At 34.1% G+C, this 22,537-nt stretch overlaps 1 protein-coding gene and 1 pseudogene across 1 annotated transcript in view; one reads left to right on the forward strand and one right to left on the reverse strand.

Annotated features, from left to right (window-relative positions):
• The window catches only part of LOC124971639 (tyrosine-protein kinase Fer-like), an 80,565-nt pseudogene extending 73,327 nt beyond the window's left edge, over positions 1-7,238 (forward strand).
• Thoc2 (THO complex subunit 2) overlaps positions 4,126-22,537 on the reverse strand; it is a 110,072-nt gene continuing 91,660 nt past the window's right edge. Inside the window, 10 exon segments of the mRNA XM_047535539.1 lie at positions 4,126-6,967; positions 12,613-12,658; positions 13,138-13,214; positions 15,022-15,182; positions 15,266-15,335; positions 15,675-15,812; positions 20,001-20,036; positions 21,529-21,587; positions 21,784-22,071; positions 22,074-22,213. Of these exon segments, the coding sequence (XP_047391495.1) occupies positions 12,631-12,658; positions 13,138-13,214; positions 15,022-15,182; positions 15,266-15,335; positions 15,675-15,812; positions 20,001-20,036; positions 21,529-21,587; positions 21,784-22,071; positions 22,074-22,213 (997 nt within the window). The 3' untranslated portion in view covers positions 4,126-6,967; positions 12,613-12,630.

Here is a 22,537-nt window from a genome sequence, read left to right on the forward strand (position 1 = left end):
ATAAAATATTGCCACTAATAACTAAATTGCTAATAAAAAAAAGTCAAAAAATAAATAAATAAAAAAAAATAACTAAATTGCTGACAGTATTTTAATAGTCCTGTTTTAGGTGCTTTGCCTATATTGTTAAGATTTAATTGATTAGCAAAAGTTCATTTTTGAAAACCAGACGAGAAAGCATTAAATCATTTAGTGGAGTTCATCCTTACACAAGAGAAATAGAAATGGACAAGGAAAGTCATCTTGACATAGAGGTCTTTTCAATTACCTATAAACATACTAAAAACACGATTAACAGTAGTCTTGAGGAAGCATGAAGAGCCAAAGAGTTAGAATTTGCATCTCAAATCTGACACAGGGCTAGTGTGATCCACAGGTTGGCATGAAGGATTCTGCACAGTATCAGAACTGGCCTTGATTCCAAGTTCAATATTCTTTCCATCAATGCCAATTTAGGATAAAACCAGACACCAGGGGGCCTATATCTTCTACGTCTATGTAAAAGTATATTGGCTTCCTGAAAAGTCCAAATCCTTCATGAAGCCTTCCTAGATCAACACTTCCCAAATTATTCTTAATCTGAGGTAATTCTTACCCACTGTTCATCATGGTCTTCAAATGTAATTGGTCTCCACATGCATGTGGTATGAATACCTCACTCATTTTATATTGTTTCCTCCTTTTATCTTGTAAACATAATCTCCTGTTTTTATTATTGAAGTCTTTGATCAATTGTCCTGGAAAGCACAAAAGGTGCCTGCATAATAGTACATATCCAATTAAACTCATAAATGTTCTTTGATAATGAGGAGATATGTGACAGGAGATAAGTATTATTGCATACTGCATGAAATTAGGATCATGAAGTCCTTAGAGCTAGGGAAGTAATTTAGTGATAGAATGCTTGCTCACCATGTTTGAGAAGGCCATGGATTCAATCCCCAGCACTTGAAGTGGAAAAAAACTACCCTTGTGAATGAAGTCCTTGAACAATGTACAATATCATTCTGGTTAAAATATAAGAAAATATTGTGGGGACAGAGGAAATACTAGCATTTTATCAGTCTGATACACAAGGCCAAGGACATCTAGCTCTCATCCAACAACAAAAAAAGGTCAGATTAAGCTAGATGTTGTCATTTTCTAGTTCCTATCCCTGAAATGACCATTTCTGATTTGCAATCCTGTTTTTCTCAAGTTCATGCGCCCTGTGGCTAAGTGGAATCTTCTTCCCCTTTTCCTCTTCTTCCTCTCTTAACTACTTCTATTTAGCAAAAACATCAAAGCAATTAAGTTTAAGCCTGACCCATGTAAAAATGGCTATTACAAAGCTTAAAACAATATCTAATAATCAGGGACAGAAAAGCCCTATTATTTTTACATTAAGGTGTGTCTTCTCAAGTTGCCATACCCTTTGTTATTCTTAAGTATATCTACTTATGTCTATAAATACAAAATCTATATTCAGTTAGCATGTATTAGCAACTTTTAAGCAGTTCCTCTTTTTATACTCAACTCTAGACGCAATAAAATCTCTTTGGTCCTGACAGTGTCTCCGGAAATATTACTATAATTTAAAAACCTTTAAAAACATTTAAAATATACTTCTGATAAGGGATGAGATCAAATATTAAGCATCAATAAGCTTTAGTCTACCTAAGAGACAACCTTAGAGATCAAAATGCATAAAAATAAAAACAAAGGACAGACACAGCTTTTAAAATAATGATACTGTTTATATTACTTGTATCTTGGGAATCAAACAATGGATGCAAGTTTTCTGATCTTTATAAAGAATAAGGTTATCGTAAATCCCAGTTTACACACTGTCCCTAATATTCAAAAATGTTTTCCCAGACCAAACCAAATTATCAAAAACATGTGGGCCTGGATCATGTTTTGATATTGTAGAAGTTTCCTTATTAGCATGAACTGAGGTGTCAGGACCACTGCAAGACACTTCCTTTTTCTAATTCACTGAAGACATCAATTCTTTGAGAATGCAAAAAAATTTCTTTCAGGCCTCAGTGCCAGGAAAGATTTTTTTCCCACTGTAACTAGCTTTTTATTTGACAGACATAGCCATTGCTATAACTAACCATAATACCTTGTGTGGTCTGCCCGTTTCTCAGAGTTGATTCACAGCCTAAATGTACACATTAACTTCATTTTGACTGACTTCATGAACAAGATCTCCCCATTTACTTTTTAAAACATTGTATATTTCTTCATAAATAAATCCTTTTTGGAACATAGGGGATAGAAATTATATAACTGGCTACTAAATAAGGCTACTAGGGCTTCTACCTGTACTTGGCTTAAGTGCTTCCTTGAAATAAAATGGTCCCAAATCATGGGCCAACAATAAATTGCAATCATTTGCAAGGCTAAGAAAGATGCTCTTATATCCCTAGTGTATAACCCAACATAGACCATCAACTGTCTTCCAGCTTTTCACCAGCTCCAGATAGATTCAGGGTTATACAGGTTTTAGACTTCTTTGGAACAAGACCCAGGGGACCAAAAAACAAAACAAACAAAAAATCTGCCACCTTAAATCTTTTTTGAGAATCAGGCAAAAGCTATATATCCAGGAAAGTACACATTATCACTAACTAGTATTCACTGGGGGGATAAATACTCCCAAGCTCAATAATGAACCTAAAGTTAAGAACACCTTTCTGGAAAATGACAAGCCTGGATGCCACTCCTTAGAACTCAGCAAAAGATTTTGCTATTACACAATTTTCAGGTAAAAAGTTTCAAAGATGAGTTGGAGATCAGGGATATCTCCTGCTCACATTATTTACTCTGTATATAAAGTAGTACGCTCTACCGCACCCAGCCTTCTCAACAGGTTTATTTTTTCTCAAAGCACCTCCTTCCAACTAACATTATATATTTATTGTTTGTCTCCACTGACTAGAATGGAAGCTCCATGAGGTCAGGGACTTATTAACTCAGGTTGTACCTCTGGGAGAGGCACTCAATATTTTTTAAATTAATTTACTAAAGAAGATTCCGCTCACTAAGCAGGAATTAGCAAACCATAGTCTGCATACCAAATCTAGGCTTCTACTTGTTTTTGTAAATAAAATTTTTCCTTGAACTCTGCCATGTTCATTCATCTATGTATTAGTTATGACTGCTTTCATACTTCCTACCCTACAATGGCACAGCTGAGAAGCTGCAACAAAACCATATGGGCCACAAAGCCTCAAATATCTACTAACTGGTCTCATATAGAAAAAGTTTGATAGCACTCATTTGGCCCTTATTTCCCAAGTTAGATTGAAAGCAACCTTGGGACAGGAGGTAGTTCTGACACTCCTCTGTACCTAGAATGGAGCAGGTGCTAAAAAATGCTTTCTTTATAGAAATACATTTTTCCTGCATCCAACATATTTTTGCACAGTTAAATCCAAAGCTTAAAAAAAAAAAATCCAAAGCTACTGTGTTCCATCATCAATGTGTTTATGGCAAGGCCAAAACCAAAGAGTATTTGTATTCAATAATTGGGGAACCAGTAGAAAAAATTTGGATGCTAATTAGTACCAACTTTCTGGTCCAAAATAACCATGTAATCTTTAAAACATGAATGCAACATAGCAACTGCAAAGCTCTTCCCTTATGTTTCAAATGATTTTGAGGTGAACCATGGTTATTTTCTCAAAAGTCAAATATCACTTTAATGAAATACTTTTTACATTAGGCACATTATGGGTCCTCAACAGTGAGTGAATAATTATTCTGCGTATCATCGTCCATGAATTACAGTTACCTGAAAAGGGGCATCACGATTCATGCCCCTTTGTCAATTCTAAGATAGGTTCAGCATTTAATTCTTTAAAAATTTCAATTTGTGTAAGTATCACTGCTTCTGAGAAACTGAGCATGAAGTGGATACTTCTGGGCATATTTTCAGCCCAATGCTTACTCTGAGTGGAGAAGTAACCAAATGAAATCATTTTTTCCCATATTATAAGATGATGTTATCTGACAATAATATAGTTCATCCAAAACAAAATGGTTAGGAAGCTCATTAAATTATCTATTCTAAGTTATTCTAAATAAGCAACAATATACACAATGATATACAATCATTTGAGAAAACTATTTTTTATTTAGAAAAAAGTTTACACTGGTAGAATTCAGTAGATTAAAAAATTCTCTTTTAAAAATGTCACTGTGAAACTTTTCCAGACGAAAGTTCAGCAATACAAAGCTCCTATAGCTGTAGAATTAAAACACAATTAACTTTCGACACCCCCCCCCATTTGTGTAATTACAAGGGAAAAAATGGCAAAGGACAAGTGAGTGCTGGTATCTTTTTTCTTTTTTAAACAGATTTTAATGTACATGTACTATATAAAACGATTCCTAGGCATTGCATAAGACACTCCTTCCAATTTAAGTGACTAATATTAAAAACAGGCCAAATAATAAATTAAAACCGAGCTTTAAAATGAGGTAAATTCAAAATGGTTCAATAATTGTTTATTTTCAGTTTCAAACAGTAAAAAGGAAGCATTTAAAATGGGGGAGGGGGAAGACTAAACTCAGGCAATATTTAGTTAACCAAAAGTGAAATTCTGTACACATGTAACCTTATTTGCTTGTTGGGAAGTGTATGCAGCACATTGTGCTAAAAATATGGAACAATCAACACTTTCAGCCATTACTGAAAATAAACACGTAGAAATTAAGCAACAAGTTAAAAATACAGTAATGCACAACTCAACAATTTTAGGTTTTCCACATGGAGCAATAAAGCAGATAACTGAATAATTTAAGGAGATGCAAATGGGCCCTCTTCATTCATAATTCTCGGCAATCTACTCAGGAAAATAAATTTCTGGTCACAGATGAACAATTTCATTCCAATCTCACCTGAAAGAAACAAAGTGATTATATTGATAGATTAAGAAAGGAAGGAAGGAAGGTAGGCAGGTAGGAAGGAAGGAAGAGGGTGTGAGAGAAGTCAGAGAGAGGGAAAGAAGTAGGAGAGAGGAAGAAGGAAGGACAGAAAGGAGGAGGGTGGATAGGGTGGGGAAGGATGGTAAGGAAAGGAGGAGGAAGAAAAAGGAAGGAGGGAAGTTTAAAGAAAGAAAAGTTAGTGAGTTCCGTCAATAACAAAGACTTCAATTAAATCCCCAGAGAAGGATGAAAATATTCATGTATTTCTTATTGTCCACTCTTAGAAACCATTTAGACAGGCATATTATGACTCTTGAAAAAAAACAACAACACTGAATAATTGGTGTGAGAGGGAGAAATGGGGTTAGGGAGAAAAAATAAAATAAAATAGCAAGAAGTAAAACATTTCATGGGCAAGCAATAGCTTATCAAAAATGAACAGAACATATGTACCAAAGGAACCTATTTTACATGATCAACAAAAAAAAAAGGAAAATAACATCACATTTTTCACAAGGACACAATTTTAATAATGACTTATATTAAGATGCAACGTCTGCTAAATTATAAAAATTGCTTAAAAAATATATCGACTCAATTATACTCATTTCCTTTCCTTTATGTATTGACATTTTTCAAATACTGCATATTGAAATAAATTCAAAACATGATCATTACAACATGTGGCAAATAACTTCATATCTGCCTAACATTTGTTCTCAAATTTTAAACTAATGCTTAACGCATTAAACTTTATTGATGAAAATACTACATTCACATATTTCATAAAACCAGAGCTAGAAGGGGCCTTAGAAAATAATCACACTTGCATGAAATGCTGACAAATAATTTACATTATCATTTCTACACAGTATTCTGTTCACACCATGTATTAATCTTGACATTATCAATTATAATTGCGGATACACTGATGTTGAACTTACAATTTAATACTTAAAGTCATTGTTCCTGTCCATCAACTGATGAATGGATAAACAAAATATGATACACATTCATACAATGGAATATTATTTACCCATAAAAAGGAATGGAGTACTGATACATGCTACAACATGGATGAATCTTGAAAACATGATGCTAAGTGAAAGAACCCGGACACAAAAGGCCACAGTATTGCATGATTCCATTCATATGAAATGTCCAAAATAGGCAAATCCATAGAAAGTACATTAGTGGTTTCAGGGGTTGGAGAAGGGGAGAATTAAGAGTGACTGCTAACACACATGGGGCTTCTTTTGGAGGTGAGAGAAATGTTCTGAGATTAATGGTGATGATTGCACAATATAATGAATATACTAAAAACCACTGAATTGTACACTTTAAAATGGTGAATATCTCAATTTTTTAAATTGAAAAAAATAGTAATGTTCCAATAAAGAACATCATGGTGTCCATGTGACCATAATTAGTAGAATAAGAAATGGGTTCTCAATCATGAAGATATCACATTAGGTGAATTACTGGGCAAGGGAAATTGTGATGACATACTTTAGGGGACATTAAAGGATAAAATTCATGTTGCTATTAAAACATGAAAAGAAGATCTTTTCCAGGAACTGAAATTAAAATTTTTACAAGAAGCCAAAATCCTCAAGTGACATAATCATCCCAATGTTGTCAAACTTATAGGAGTTCGCACACAAAGACAGCCTATCTACATTTTTAAGGAACTGGTTCCAGGAGGCGGTTTCCTCTCCTTTCTGAGAAAGAAGGATGAACTAAAACTCAGTTAGTGAAATTTTCGTTAGATGCTGCTTCTGGATGGCGTATCTCGAGTAAAAATTGTATGCACAGGGACCTTGCTGCAAGAAACTGCCTGGAGGTGAAAATAATGTTCTGAAAATCAGTGACTTTGGAATGTCTCGTCAAGAGGATATTGGTGTATATTCATCTTCTGACTTAAAGCAGATTCCCATTAAATGGACAGCACCAGAAGCTCTTAATTATGGGAGATATCGTTCTGAGAGTGACGCATGGAGCTTTGGCATCCTCCTCTGGGAGACCTTCAGCTTAGGGGTCTGTCCATACCCTGGAATGACAAATCAGCAAGCACAAGAGCAAGTGGAAAGAGGATACTGGATGTCAATCTCTCAGCAGTGTCCAGAAAATATTATAAAATAAAGCTGAAGTGCTGGGATTACAAATTTGAAAATTGCCCCCAAGTTCAATGAATTTCAGAAAAAGCTAGCTACCATCCAGAAGAGATTCATATAGCGATGAAACAGTGCCACATTCAGTCTTTGGGACCCTATCTTCAGCAGAGTAATAGTTTTCTTCTCATTAACACTGAATTTATATCACATTACCTGCAACATTCTTCAAAGTTTATTTTTTTGACTAACTTCTTAAAAAATATGTGCCACTTTAACCACCATAAATAAGAAAGTATAGGTTCTAAATGTAAAGGGTCACAGAGATCTGTCTTTTTCACACCTAGGACTGTTGATGTTTCTCAAAAACATTGTCTACTTCAGGCTCAGTTCAGTCTGCTGATACTATTGGCACTATGAACTGTACTGGTAATATCACATTTGTAGGATACATTCAAATAAAAGGTGGTCGTCTACTCTGTTGAGGCAAGAATACATTTGTAAACATCATTTTGCACTGGTAATTATTTGGACCTCCTAGGTTTTCCTTTTTGCCTGAAATAAGTTTTGTATTAGGAAGGTTATTTCCTTATGGTCCGCCATGCCTTCCTCTTTGTCAGGCATCAGAACAGTATGCATGAAAAGTCCTTAAAGAGTACTCTCAAAGAGTTGAGGCAGTTGACTCTAAATGATGTTCTAAAGAGCTGTGACAGAAAGAGGCAAGTTTGAAAAAGTAAGGTGATCTGGAAAAAAGAGTAGGTGATCAAAGTGGAGAAGGCAAATATAAAATCTTATCAGAGGGATGCCTTTATAAATACATGCTTTTTAAGTTTATGGACAAATACACCAAAAAGGTTCTAAGAAATGTCTCAGTAGTTCATGGATTCCTCCTAAAAACAGCCATTTTGATAGCAATAAAAACATTTTAGGAGGAACTATAAAATACAAATCCACCAAAATAATAGCTTACTCATGGTTGTGTCTTTACCTCAAAGGAGGCATCCCAGAATTGTACTCCCTGCATTTGTATTAGTGTCTGAAGCTGTTGGGATTGCATGATCCTAGTGTGTGTGTTCCCCCACCCCACACACACAAACACTACAGGTAAAAAGGAATATAAGAATAAAGTTGATGTTTAAAATGTCAAGTGAACATTTATAAGGAAGAAAGAAATTATAAACAGAAAGACATAGAGACAGCCATCCTGATTCCACTTTATACTTTCATTTGCCCTTATACTACAACCTAGGAACTCTCATAGCAAACAATGCCCGAGACGTTCCTTGTAGATAAAATGTAAAAGAGTTACAACAGACTTTGTTGAGATGAATCTTAACTGGACCCAAGGATGCCTCTCAGAATAAATATGTGCAGAGGACAGTCACACTCAGGGGCAAAAGATGGCACAGGAGCCATTTGTAAGGGCTCATGCCCATGTCCAGATATGTATGTATATATTTTTTTTTCTTAAAAAAAAAAAAACAGCACCTTAGTGAATATTTGTCTACCTAGAAGAAGAGCAAGGAACAGAAAATTCCTCTTGCCCCTCAATTGTGTAGTGCCTATGGATACCAGTACACAGAACCCATATTCAGTGCTTTCTAAAAGTATAAAGGATAATGTAGAGAAAAATGTTTTGTGTCTATCATTTCAATCTCCCAACAAGAATTTCAAACATACTTAATGATTACTACAAACTGAAATAAAAGCATAATAAATCTACCCTCAGGAAATATGTTGCAGCATAAAAATACAACTTCTTTTTAATCAGTATGGTTTCCCTTTCTATCAAATAGTGTAAGTAAACTGAACCTTCTTTGATGGCAAAAAAATGTTCACAGTAATCCCAGAGAAAAACACTTATACTACCTCTGCACACAGCTTTCCATATAAAGTGAACAGAGTATCTAAAACATCCCAGGTAATAAATAAAAATATTTGGTTGTTTGATTAGAAGTAAAGAACACATAGCCTCCAACAAAATCACAATCTAAGGAGGTAGATATGTAACATACTCATATATGCATAGGAACAAGTGACAAGCTCACATGTAAGCAATGGCTACCCTGACATACTCCCTATGCCCGTCCATATTATCACCATCTAGGGATATGCCTCAGAATGGCAATACTATCCTAAAATAAGAAATTTGTGAGAGCTTAGGTCATCAATTTTCAAGTATGGGCTGAAGAAAAAAAAAGCAGCTTAGAGCAGGAATTACAAAAATCACTGTCTACAGGGGCTAGTGATATAATGGAAACAAATGAAATGAGGTAAGTGGGGACTGACTGAAGTGAACGGTTTTACCTGTGGGGGTGGGGGTATTGCTCTATGTGGGTAGCACTTGGGCAGGTTTGATTATTACCATGCAGAAATCAGGACACAATGTTATCAGATGTTCTAATTCTTCAAGGGAAACTGAAATTTGGACTTGTCAATTCTTCTGATTGCTAAATAAAACTCTGGTTTTTTTTTTTTGTTTGTTTGTTTTTTAATTAACTTTGTGTGAAGCTAAAGAGGTACATGTAACCAGTCACAATTTGCCCAGGGGCTGAGAATTTGCCAATCTTGGGTTCAGAAGACAGAAGAGTTTGGTTACACATATGACAATGGAAATGAGAAACAGACCTACCAAATACACTGGGCCTTGTTGGAATGGAAGATTAGAATAGGAATATAGTAAATTAAAAATACAGTTGCATAGGATATGAGATGAGGGCTACAAATATTAAATTAAAATTGAGAAGACAAAAATGGGTTTTTAGAGGACAATCTTAATAGGCAGGTATTTATTAATTTATTTATGTTATTTATTTATTTGGGTGCTGGGAATTGAATCCACGGGCACTTTACCACAGAACTACCTCCCCAGGCCTTTTTATTTTTATTTTGAGACAGGATCTTGCAAAGTTGCTTAGGGCCTTGCTAATTTGCTAAGGTTGGCCTCAAACTTGTGATCATCAATAGGCAAGAATTTTTAAGGAGTAAGACAGAATAAAAGGTTAAACACAAAGCAGCTAGTAATTTTCAAGAGACTAAATCAAGAACAGGCAAGATAAAATTGGACAAAAACTTTATAGGTAACAAAAGATGCAGAGAACAGGCAGAATTTGCAACTAAAAATAGTAGTCACAACAGGAAGACAGATACTGAAATGAGTTTAATCTGGGTCACATTTATGTATTTTCAAATTAGTTCTAATGTGATTATTTTAATGTTTCTAAAATCAGAGTGATAGATACAAATCAATGTCATTTCTCTAGCTTTTCTCCTGAACTGTTCTAAAAATCAATAATGTAATCTTAAAATTAGTGACATCTTTTATGACATATGTTATCAGCTCTTCTTTCTGTTGAATAGAAAATAAATTCAAAGGTGAGCAGGGGCAGTAGATTTAGAAGCAGCCTGCAGGTAGACAATGCCAATCAACAATGATGAGATCTTGAAAGGAAAAGGAAGAAAAACAAAGACTTGTCCAACAGCTGAATGAATTCAAATAGAAAGAGGCAGCCAGAAAGCAACCAAATGAGAAGAAAAGGACAAATCAACCAGAGACTAACAAAAGTTAGGAGTCTATCCAAAAAGAAAGTATATACACAGTTTTCAGCAAGAAGACTGAACAAGCTACATATACCTTTACAAGGACATCTGAATCTAGAAGCCAGTTTTTTTTTCATAACTTTCCTCCTGAGGGAAATTCATGGTCAGTGTAAGAACAACTCAAAAACAATATTTAGCATAATCCTCACATAAAAAATAATATTTAGGAACTGAAAAAGAAAGATATATAAAATTATGGTGAAAGTTGTCACTGACAATGGTGGTCCCATTCCTATAAAGATTTGAGAAGTAGGATTTTTGTTTCTTTAACAAAGATCAAATGTGAAAGCAAAACACCAAGTTAAAAGCAAGGTTAAGATAGTCAGGTGTGATGGCACATTCCTGTAATTCCTGAAGAAAGAGTATTGCAAGTTCAAGGTCGGTCTCAACAACTTGCAGTACCCTCATCAACTTAGTTAGACCCTGTCTCAAAATTTAAAAAATAAGCCAAGCATAGTGTTGCACACCTAAAATGCCAGTGATTTGGGAGGTTAAAGCAGGAGGACTCCAAGTTTGAGGTCAGACTCAGCAACTTAGCCTTGAGGCCTTAAGGAATGTAGTGAGACACTATCTCAAAATAGAAAATAAAAAACAAATAAAATGTGCTGTGGATGTAGCTCAGGGGTAAAGCACCCCTGAGTTCAATCCCCAATACCAAGAAAAAAAATAAAAAGGACTGGGTATATGGCTCAGTGGTAAAGCACTCTGGTTCAATCATCAGTAACAAAACAAAAGGTTTAGAATTAAAAGAATAAAGTTTAGGAATTTAGAGAGATTGGGGGTGGGCTAGAACTGAAGGATGGGCAACAGTATTTCTTTTACAATCTTCCTAATCAAAAAAAAAAAAGCCACTAAATTTTATATTCTTTCAGAACTCTTGTTTATTCTGCTCTACTACTTATGTAACAAGCACAGACTAACAAAGCAGAAAAGGCACACCACTATCAGGAGGTCACCAACCTAGCAATCTTAAATCCCTGCTTTGCAGCCAAAATAAATAAGACAAAATCTACACCCTAAAGCCCTTATTCTAATACTGAATTGGCTCTCAGACATTTCTCACTTATACTTTAAACAACTATGAATAACCTTGGTTATCTATCTGGTTGCATAAAAATAATTGCAGCAGCCAATAACACTAGGAAGAAGGTATAGAGAGCAGGTATACTTAATATCATTAAGAAGTGACAGCTAAAATGAAAGCAATAAAATGGACAATAAGAAAGCATAGTCAAAAGCTTCATGTATGTCTATTTGGAATTATTAAATATAAGGGCAAATCACCCTACAGACTTCAATAATCCTAAAGCATCACCAAAAAAAAAAGGCTATATTAGAGTCTAAACACTCCATCCACTAAGATAGACATATAATTTACTTAAGATGCTTAAAACACTTTTTATCTCACATAAAACCTAAATGTATTGCCTTGCAAACAAAGTTGTATGTTTAAATTCTATAACTAAAAGCACAGACCTTATTTTCTGACTTTGCAAAACATGGACAGTAGTAGAAAAAGAGGCACAAAGACTTAAAAACCTCTGGATAACACATTTACCTAACAAGGCAAAAAGAAGAACAGACAACACTAAAGACTTGGATTTGAATACTGGCTCAGTTAGCTAATATCTCTGTGACCTTCTTTAATGCAAATACCATCAAGACTTATAGGGCTACAGGCATTTTAAAAAAGGTAATTAATTATTCAGAAAATATGTGAATGAGTGGTGAAGAAAAAGCCAGATGTTCTTATATACATCCAATGCTTCCCCCACTCCCTAAGTGTGGCTAATCAGCAGGTTTAAAATGAAATCAGCTTAAAAATAACTGCAAATCTTATTCTACATCTGCACCCAAATACTTGGTCATTATATTTAGATGAAAAATTCAAGCAGTTTTATCTTGCAAAATTGATTTCATTTCTTCAATATTTTCAGATCTCATTTCATATTTCTATCTTTAAATGAAAAGGACGTACACTCACCTTGACTGAAAGTCTTCATTATCTGTGCTTGTCCGAGGACTTATGAGTAGATGACAAATTAAGGGAAAACAACTTTGGGGGGGAGGGTAGAATAGTGTCCCACCTTTTAGTACAATTACTCTCTTGCAGACCTGATTGGCTCAGACCAGACTGGTTGCCTCAAACTCTTACCAGCTCTATTCATCTGCTACATCATTTTGCCCCTCTATTCACCATGCTCCCAGTCGAAGGCCCTCTATTCCTTTTTAGCCTCTTGGTGACAATACTGAGTGGCTATAAATTCCTTGGTGGCAAAAGACATCTCAGTCACCACAGAAATTTAAAACAAAAACAAGAACAGAAATCTCCCACTTTCAGATTTCATACATTTGAGAAGACTAACCGGAAAGTTCATTTTAAAACTAATAAACCTGAAGTATTTAGACTTTCATACTACAAAATGTGTAATTTTAAACGTGATGGGTACCAGAGCTTTCCATTAAACCTACTGAAAATTATTAATTAATATTAAGATGAAAAGGATATTGTTTTTTCTCTTCCTTTCCTCCTGAACTGTCCCGTTTCTCTTTCTTTTCTATCTTTTCTTTGTCATGTCTGGACTCCTATAAGGAATGGTGGAGTTAGTTGGGAAGGGGAAAACCATATACATTAAAAAACAATCAGCTCAAAATCCCTTTTCATCACATGATAGCCATAATGTTTCTTCAAAAACTTAATATAACACCAAAAGCACAAACAATAAAAGAAAAAACACATTGAGCTCAATCAAAAAAACATTTTTATGTATTGAAGGACACATCACAAAAATGAAATCAAAAGACAGTCTATGGAATGAGAAAAAATATCTGCAAACTATGCCAGGGATATATATAAAATACATTTTAAAAATCTCTTGCAACTGAGCAACAAATAGACAAACAACTCAATTTTAAAATGGCCAAAACTTTCTGAATAGATTTCTCCAAAGATATACAAATGGTCAACAAACACACAAAAATGTTTAACATCATTAATCATTAAGGAAATGCAAATGAGAACCATGAGATAGGACTTCATACCCACTAGGACGGCTATATAAAAGCAAAAAAAGCAAAAAATAACCAGCTTTGACAAGAATGTAGAGAAATTTACACCCTGAAACACTGCTGGTAGAAACGTAAACTCTAGCTGCTGGGGAAAACATTTTGACAATTCCTCAAAAAGTTAAACATAAAATTATTATATAACCTAGAAATTCCACTCCCACGTGTACACCCAAAGAGAATTAAGTACTTCATAGCAGCACATAATTGCCTATGGTAGCACTATTCATAACTGTCAAAAGGTAAAAACCCATCAACTGAAAAATGAACAAATGTGGCATATTTATATAATGGAATGTTATTTACTCATAAAAAGAAATGAAGTGATAAAAGATGCTACAATATGGAAGAACCCCAAAAATGTTATGCTGAGTAAAAGAACACAGACATAAAGACCATAGTAATGTACAATTCCATTTGCATGAAATATTAAGAATAGGTAAATCCACAGAGACAGAAAGCAGATTAACGGTTGCTAGGGGCTGGCAGGAGGAAACGTAGAGAGTGACTGCTTAATATATACAGGGTTCCCCTTTTGGGCCACTGAAATATTTTGGAACTAGATGGGAGATGACTGCTTAACACTGTCAATATACTAAATGCCACTGAAGTGTATACTTAATTTTATGTTATATGAATTTTACCTCAATTAAAAACACTTTTAGAAGGAGTAGCCTATCTTTAGAGGCATATAGAACTAAACCAAAGTCCTTGTACTTTTTTAAAACTGCTTTTATGAACTAATATGCTGCATATATTTTGAATATATACAATAATGCTCTATAAACATACTTTAGTAATGCATGAATTTAATATGAATATCATCCATTAGCATGTAAGAGAATGTACCTTATACTTAATTTTAAAAGCAAATACAAATTTCAAATGACTTTATTAGGATAAAATATTATAAACTGGTTCAAATCCCATTTAATAAAGACTTTATGACACTGTGATGGTCAAGGAGAATTTATGGTATCATATTTTAATCTCAGGAATGAAAAGATACGAAAAGCAAAGAATTGTGGGTAGCAAAAAAGAAAATACAATGAAAGGTTAAAACTCAAAGGACAGAAGTAGGTGGAAGTAGAATGAAGAGGAAAGGAAATTTCAGAGGTATACTAACTCCTCCCAGTAATTTGGGACTGACTTGGTTCAAATCCCCAAAACACATTAACCTGCCCTCTCCCAATTCCTCTTCTTCCCACTACCAAGTAATTAAGGGGGGAAAAAAACCAAAAAACCCGACTTGACTGTTGGCGGGGAAGAGGGATCATGTTTGCTAAATTTTCAAATGGTATACTGTTCCATTGTTTTCCTAATTTACCTTCTTGCCACCAGAGGAGATTTTATCCATCTTCTCAGATTTAAATGAATCACCACTGCCTTTTTCTTTGCCTGAAGATTTTGACTTATTTTTTTCCTTGTCTTTCTCATTTGGATAAGGAGACTCACATGGGCTTTCACTTTTGTGTTTTGAAACCCCCACTAAAATTACAAAAGAGAAATCATAAAAGCCTTTTCTGATTTATTTTGATGATTGCTTTGAAGATATCAATAAGTCTACCTACTTGTTCCATTTTCCTCTTTCCGCCTCTTGGTTAAGTCTGGTGGCACTTCACGGTCATTGTTTGAGTGATCCTAAAACCAAGAATTGTGAACTACATTGATCAACAGTTTATGTTTTTGTTTTAAAAGCATTACTTTTATATAAGAAAGGCACACCTAACTAGCACCAGAGAATATCTGCAGCAGTTTCACATACTTGGTAAATGGCATAAAAGACAAGCAGGGCTGGTAGAGATTACTAGGCTGAAGATCCTTATTACTGTAGAAGATGCAAACACACTTTAGAGTGAAAATATCAATTAAAACTCAAAACAACCAACTGCTATGGAGCAAACTAGTATTTTTTGAAAGGCAAACACACTACTATACGCAATAATCAACTTTCCAAACTAATTTTTAAAAAGTACAAACCCTTTTCCGCTCTTTCCTGTCCTTTTCATCTTTTTTCTCTCTTTCTCTGGATCTTTCCCTTGACTTGTCCAAATCTTTCTTGTCCATTTCTCTCTCCTTACTCTTGGACAGTGGTGGAGGAGTATGATTAATGTAGAGCTGTTAAATTAAGGCAATATTACTAAAGATTATTAGTTTTCCAGTACTGGCATCTTTTGGTTTTTTTGTTTATTAAATGAAAGACAATTGGCAATTAGACCCAAAGTCAAAACTGGTCAGCTGTCTGTATTACAAGAGGAAAAATAAAAGAGTATCACACAAATGCAAAGGTTTTATGTCTTGTCCTTATAAAAATAGCAACTTTAACTCAATCAGTTTATTACTGCCTTAACTGAGACTCCTTATTTAGTAATTTCACCAGCTAGAGTCCTCCTCATCGCTGTTATAAAAAGACCTATAACCACAATTACAAGAGTTCATATGTGGAAAACAATGATTGAACTTTCTCTATTGTATAAAAAAATACAAACCTCTACACAATCATGAAAATTTTAAATTCTTACCATCCATTAATAGGCAGTCAATGATGACAGTGCACACAAGTACAAAAATAAAACTGAGCTGTGACTTTACTATCAAGTCCTTTCTGCCTCAGTGTAAACCACAGTGATTATCCAAAATTATATTTTTTTACACATGTAAATAAAAGCTGCTGCATATTCTCTGCTTCTCAAATAATCACAATTGACTATGAAATTTGTCTTATTGGTTCTAAGCAGCTCAAAAAGCCATCATGTCAGATGAGGGTGATTACACTACTGAAAGACTGAAAGTAATGAACAAATATTCTCTTCTGCTTATTCTTTCTCTGTCAAAAGGCAAGGGGCAAGATAACAACCAGACATCAAGGATATTCTAACTCTAAATAACTGAGAGATAACCCTATTTACACAAGTTATAAATATGGAAATTCATTATAAAAGAAAACATTTAAGCAACAGTAAGGAAATAACCCAAAACCTAACCTTTGGTTATATATAACCATGCTACAAATTTATATTCAACACATTCAAATATTAGGCAACAGAATACTGAGTATAACTCTATTACATAACTACACAATTCCAGATATACCTTAGGAATGAGCAGAATAGTGAGACAAAAGTCAAATATTTTTACATGAAGGAATCCTTTGGTATTCAAAGGATACAAGAAAAAGGAAGAGCATCAGTTTGAGAATTAACACTTGTTTTTTTTAACACCAAACAATTGCAATTCAGTTTGCTCAGAAATATTGCCATAGCAATCAATGCAGAAGTATATTCTTTAAAATTTCAAAGTTTAAAAGTTGATCAACTGAAATAGACAAAATGTTTATTAATAACAAAGAGCAAGAGAATGATAAACAGTGATAAAAGTACTCGCCGAAAAGATACTCTTGCTGGGTATGACTTAAATAACACCTCAAGATTTTTCTAATTGTGAGGTTTATTCACACCTTAGGTTAATATTATTTATTAAATGATAAAATAAAGGAAGAAATTATTTACTGCAATACTCAAAGATTTCTCTAAAAGAAGTATTGCTTATTTCTCCCAAGAAAAGAAAAAAGAGGGGTATGGGCGGAATATATACACATATACACCTCTCTGCAAGAATGAGGTTTATACCTGTGCCTACTTGAATTCTGTATTGCAAAAAATTGAGAAACTTCCAGGATTTATTTCAGGTATTAACAGTCAAATATTTCATTCTTGATGTAAAAGTCAAATAGCTCAACTGACACACAATCGGATATTCTTAGTTTAGAAATGTACCCAATTCAATTCCTTCTTTCAGTCCTTCTAAGAATAGTTACAATACTTTTTTCTGCAAGAACAATTTCTCATTGCCTATTGAATAAAATGTATATTCCTTAGCTTAGGCATTCCAAAAGCTCTTCATAATTTTTCAGAACTACATCCTACTGTAGAGCAAACCAACAAGTTCTATGCTGTGGCCATCATGCTCCCTAACTCCAACCCTTTCCAGTAGTTCTCTTTACTAAAATGGTTACTCACTTTTAATTTCTTAAAATCCTACTTAGCCTTCAAACCACAGCTCAATACCCATCAACACATCAACCATCCCTCAACTCTGCAACTCATTTTCCAATGAACTCTTGTATTATTTATTTTTTGTGACAAGTGTTCCCTATTAATTTCATGTCATTTATTTTATCATAATAGTTTCCAGTATGCTATGAGAGCCAAGGTATCTTTTCTACTTTTATATACTTCCTAGTGCCTTACTATACACAGTAAGTGCTCAATACCTTTGCAAAATAAAATTAATTAATAAAAAAAAAGAATCCCAGAGGCAAAGCATACCTAAAAGCAGGGAAACAATTCTACATGCACAAGTGACACGATAACACAAAAGACACACATATCCTCCAAACCCTCTAGAAACTGAAAGCTGTCCCCAAAACACTGAGGTTACACGTGATCAATTTTAGAGATCACTCGAAGTCCAGGAAAAAGTTTTATTCTAACACATTCATATGCTATTAAACTTTCTAGGCACACAAAAATGCAACATCAGCCACTACACAAAACAGTACGTTGGGTGCTTCAACAAAGTCCAAAAGCTTAAGAGTTCATTTCAAATATTTAATGAATACCTAATTTATATCCAATCACCATGCTAAACACTAAAGATCTGAAAAGTGGTATGAGTCACATAATTTTAAAAGCATATTTATAGGCCATTTTCAATTTTTTTTCTGGTTGCATGCAGAAAAAGTAATTGAATATTAAATGCCCACAAAATTGTCATTTAAAAAAAAGGAGGAATTGACTTGACTCATGATAATTTAAAAACCAAGAAAAACACACTAAAGGAGCTAGATCCCCTTTCTACTTCTGTTGATTTTAGTTCACATTTTGATACTAACAAGTTGAATGCCACTGGGAAAGACTCAAGAACTTTTCAGCCTCTCGTTTGTCAAAAGACACTACCATCTGCCCTATTTAGCTTCACAACACTGTTATGAGAATGAAATGAGATAAATATATGTCATCTCACATTTCATTTTCAAAAGCCCTTCACAAATGTGAGAAACCATAACTTTCATTGGTTAGAAAATTCAGTTAATTTTAACAGATCTCAAACTGCTTCAAAGTATATTTCAGTAAATAAAAGACTGTTAACCCACCAATTTAAAATAGCCCACACAAGTCACTGATGGTTAAGATTGGCACATACAATCCCAAACTGGTATGAAGACCTGCTATACTGCAATACATATTTTAGCCAAAAAAGGTTTTACTTTGTTTTTAAAGGTACTCATAGTAAAGCTGATACTATTTTGATCAATATATTCTAAAAACAATGCCAGATTTTTAGAGCACAGGCACATTGACTAATCTATACTTTTAAAGTAGTGCTTATTTGCCCAGAATCCACAGACATTTCATTATAAATCTATAGGTATAAAAGCAGTTAGTAATGTTAAATGACTTTCAAAGTTCCATTTGATCCATCAGTAAGGAATCATAATTAGCAAATAAAATAGGCAGTAAAATGGAAAGTCAAAGTAAAGGAGGGTATGAATTTTATAATAAAAATAAAATGGCATGAACAATAAACAATTCAACTATGATACTGAAAAGAACTTCATAATTGTAATGATATACAAACTACACACTATTTTTAGCAGCAGAATTCCCAGAAAAGTAGAGTAATAGATAAAAATACTGACACATAGACACAAGCACCAATTTGAATATTCCCATCCAGAGGAATGATTATTTCATATTAACTGTATTTCATGGTATTATGCTACAACTGCCAAAAAAGATACCTCAGCAAAGGAGATAGAAAAAAATTATGGACTCAGCTTTTTGAAAGGTTATGTGAATCCATCAAATTACTTTTTTGGTCTTCTAAGCTGTCTAAAAAACAGTCCAAAATAGTCTGACAGATTCGAGAAATTAAATAATCCTACTCCCCTCCTCCAAAACAAACCAGAAACTCTCCCCTCCCCAAACCTTAAACTTATTTCAAATATTGAAGCATAAAAGAATGCATAACACAGCAAGAAAGGATAGATTATAGAAATGTTGCCACATTACACATATTTCATAACAATCTCTCTAAAGGGACCATTGTCACATGTTCTTTTAGTTTGTGATGAATTTATAAATGTTATTCTAAGTAAACTGGGTATCATTTCCCCACTGATACTGGCTTACTAAATTTACTAGTGTGAGGGTATCTACTAAAAAAAAAAAGAAAGAAAAGAAAAGAAAAGGAGTAAAGAACTTTTTGGTTTACTTAGGCATGATGATTTTAAAAGACTCAAACCTTTGCAGAAGACTCCTTGAGTTCGATGAGACTGTCCTGTAGAAAATGAATGGAGATGACAGGTGAGCTGGCATAGTTCTCAGAACCCAGAGGAACTTTGGGAAGTATGGCTGTAACCTGGAAATAAACCAGCTACTTCTTGTGAGGATAAATTCCATGATATCATTATCAATATGAATATCAACAATAAAAAAAAAACCATGTAATGGAATTGTAATGTTAAAAAAAACTAAATTATATGCATTCAATGTAATAAATAAAAAATTTCATTCTTTCTGCTCAAATTTGTAAATGTCAATGCCACATTTTTTTATATCTCTGCATTTATAATTTAAGAGGCTTAAGAAAGCAAAACATTTTCTCCACAAAATGTTTAAAATAGTGGAGGTCACTGTGGAAGAACATTAACTTAAACTTTCATAGTCTTTCTTTAATTGGAAGATTTCAAATTTTACTTCACTTAAAACTCTAATACATATTTTTTAAACCTAGCTGGAAAATGTAGTGGCATTATATCACAATAAAATAAAATATATTCAATAAAAGAGTAAGCACTGTTTTTGCAAAGCGCCTATGATTGGTGAATCTCATAACTCCCACAAGAAAAAAAGAGCATTAAAAAAAAAAAAAGAAAGAAAGAAAGAAAAGAAAAAGAAATCAATTACGGTATTCCACCACAGTGCGCTTGATGAAGAATTAATAACTTACAGTTTTAAAAGTTCAACGTACTGCAAATTCAAAGATTCCATGTAATTAGATGACTTTAGAATTAAAATTAAATATGGAGCAAGGAATGGCTACCCTGAGTCTTCAAGAAGGCTACACCCACGATTTTGTGCTGCAGTTGAATGCCTGGGGTTTCTCTTTGCTGGGTGGTAGGATTGGATGCCACATCTGCTCTTATCGTAACGCAAGGTTCAACTTGTTGGGAACCCAATGGGTATAAACAAACCTCCAAGGGAAGATACAACAGAAGCTGCATGCTCACTGAATATACACAACTACAGGAGAAGAACTGATCACCAAGGAGACTTTAAAATGGAACTCCTTTCAAGACTCCTTCTTAGAAGGCACATCGGTATGATGCTCATCAAGAAGCTTGATGAATTCAGAGGTATCTTGTTTATCCTGCATCATCCAGGAAGTCTTCAGTGCTATATATTCTTCAATATTTATGCTGAAAAATAGGCTTCTTTCTGCTGAAAAGATTCATTTGCTTGTAGCTACCATTGCACTCCAAAAAAGCCTGCTTAAAGCAGTGAGGCACTTCTGGGTAAAATTTCTCTTGCACTTTGAAACACTACAAAATTAGTGCTAGGTCCTTGAAGTTTTAACAATTTTATCATAAAAATACTCAATAGGAAAAAATATCAGTCCACCAATACAGAAAAAATTCATTTTCTAATGCAATATAAAACCTCCAGTGGCTCCAGTGAATACTTGGCATAAGACTTGAAGGAAGTCAGGACACTGGTATTCCAAACAGGTGAGCCTAATATGGACGCTGCCTTCCTCAGGCTATACTAACCTTTACTGTGGAGGAATGTGACGGAGAAGGGTGGGTATCAATTTTGCGGCGTTTTTGTTCTGTTAGGACAAAAAGAAATGGTCAGAATGAAGTGTATTTCCAGTTTTCCAAACACTTAAAAGGAACAACTTTTAAGATCATCAAGTGTTCATCCCCCTAGCAAAATCCCTAGATAACTGACCGAAACAATGAAACAACAAATAAATGCACATTAAAATAACAAAAAGGTAAATAAATAAATAAAGGCACACTTGCCCCTTTCAGGCTCTGCAATATCTGATCGGGGAACAGGTGACTTCAAGGACCCAGAAACTGGTGTTTTTTCTCCTCCTTTAACATTTTCCTTTGACTTCATTTCCTTTGCTATATCTCTTTCTCTGGATGGCTCCTTCTCTCTTTCCCTTTCTTGAGTCGATTTTGATTCTACGATGGGAACAGTGGTTTTGAATTTCTCATCTTTAGTTTTTTCTTCCTTCTTGAATTTTTCTTTTTCTTTGTCAGACTTAGGCGTTCTTTCCTTGGTCTCTCTTGCTTTTTCATCTTATTTGGCCGCTCTTCCTTTGGTTTTTCTTTACCATCTTTACCAAGTACCCTGGCCTCTGGAGTAGTAGCTGGAGTCTTTTCTTTTTTCTCTTTTTCTTTCTCTTTCCCTTTTTCTTTGTCATTTTCTTTAACAGCTTTGCTGCTTAAGAATAAAAGGATTTTAAGACAAATAATCATAAAATATATTCCATGTTTAAAATGATAAAAGGGTTTCTTATTGACTTCAAAAACTCTAGAACTAAGGGGAATCCTTTGAAAAGTAAACGACAATTTAAGTAAAAAGGGAAGTACTTCTTTATCCAGTAAATAATAAGCAAATTCATGAAGAGCAGATTGAAAGAATATCAGGTCTTTCTGTATACATTCATAACCTTTGAGGATAACAAGGTAAAAAACAAAATTTATTCTACAAATCAACCAAAGGTGCTACCATCGGGGGGCGAATTATTGAGCTGGATGGATTACT

Source organism: Sciurus carolinensis, chromosome X (genome assembly GCF_902686445.1).
Source record: "Sciurus carolinensis chromosome X, mSciCar1.2, whole genome shotgun sequence".
Classification (NCBI taxonomy): Eukaryota; Metazoa; Chordata; class Mammalia; order Rodentia; family Sciuridae; genus Sciurus; species Sciurus carolinensis.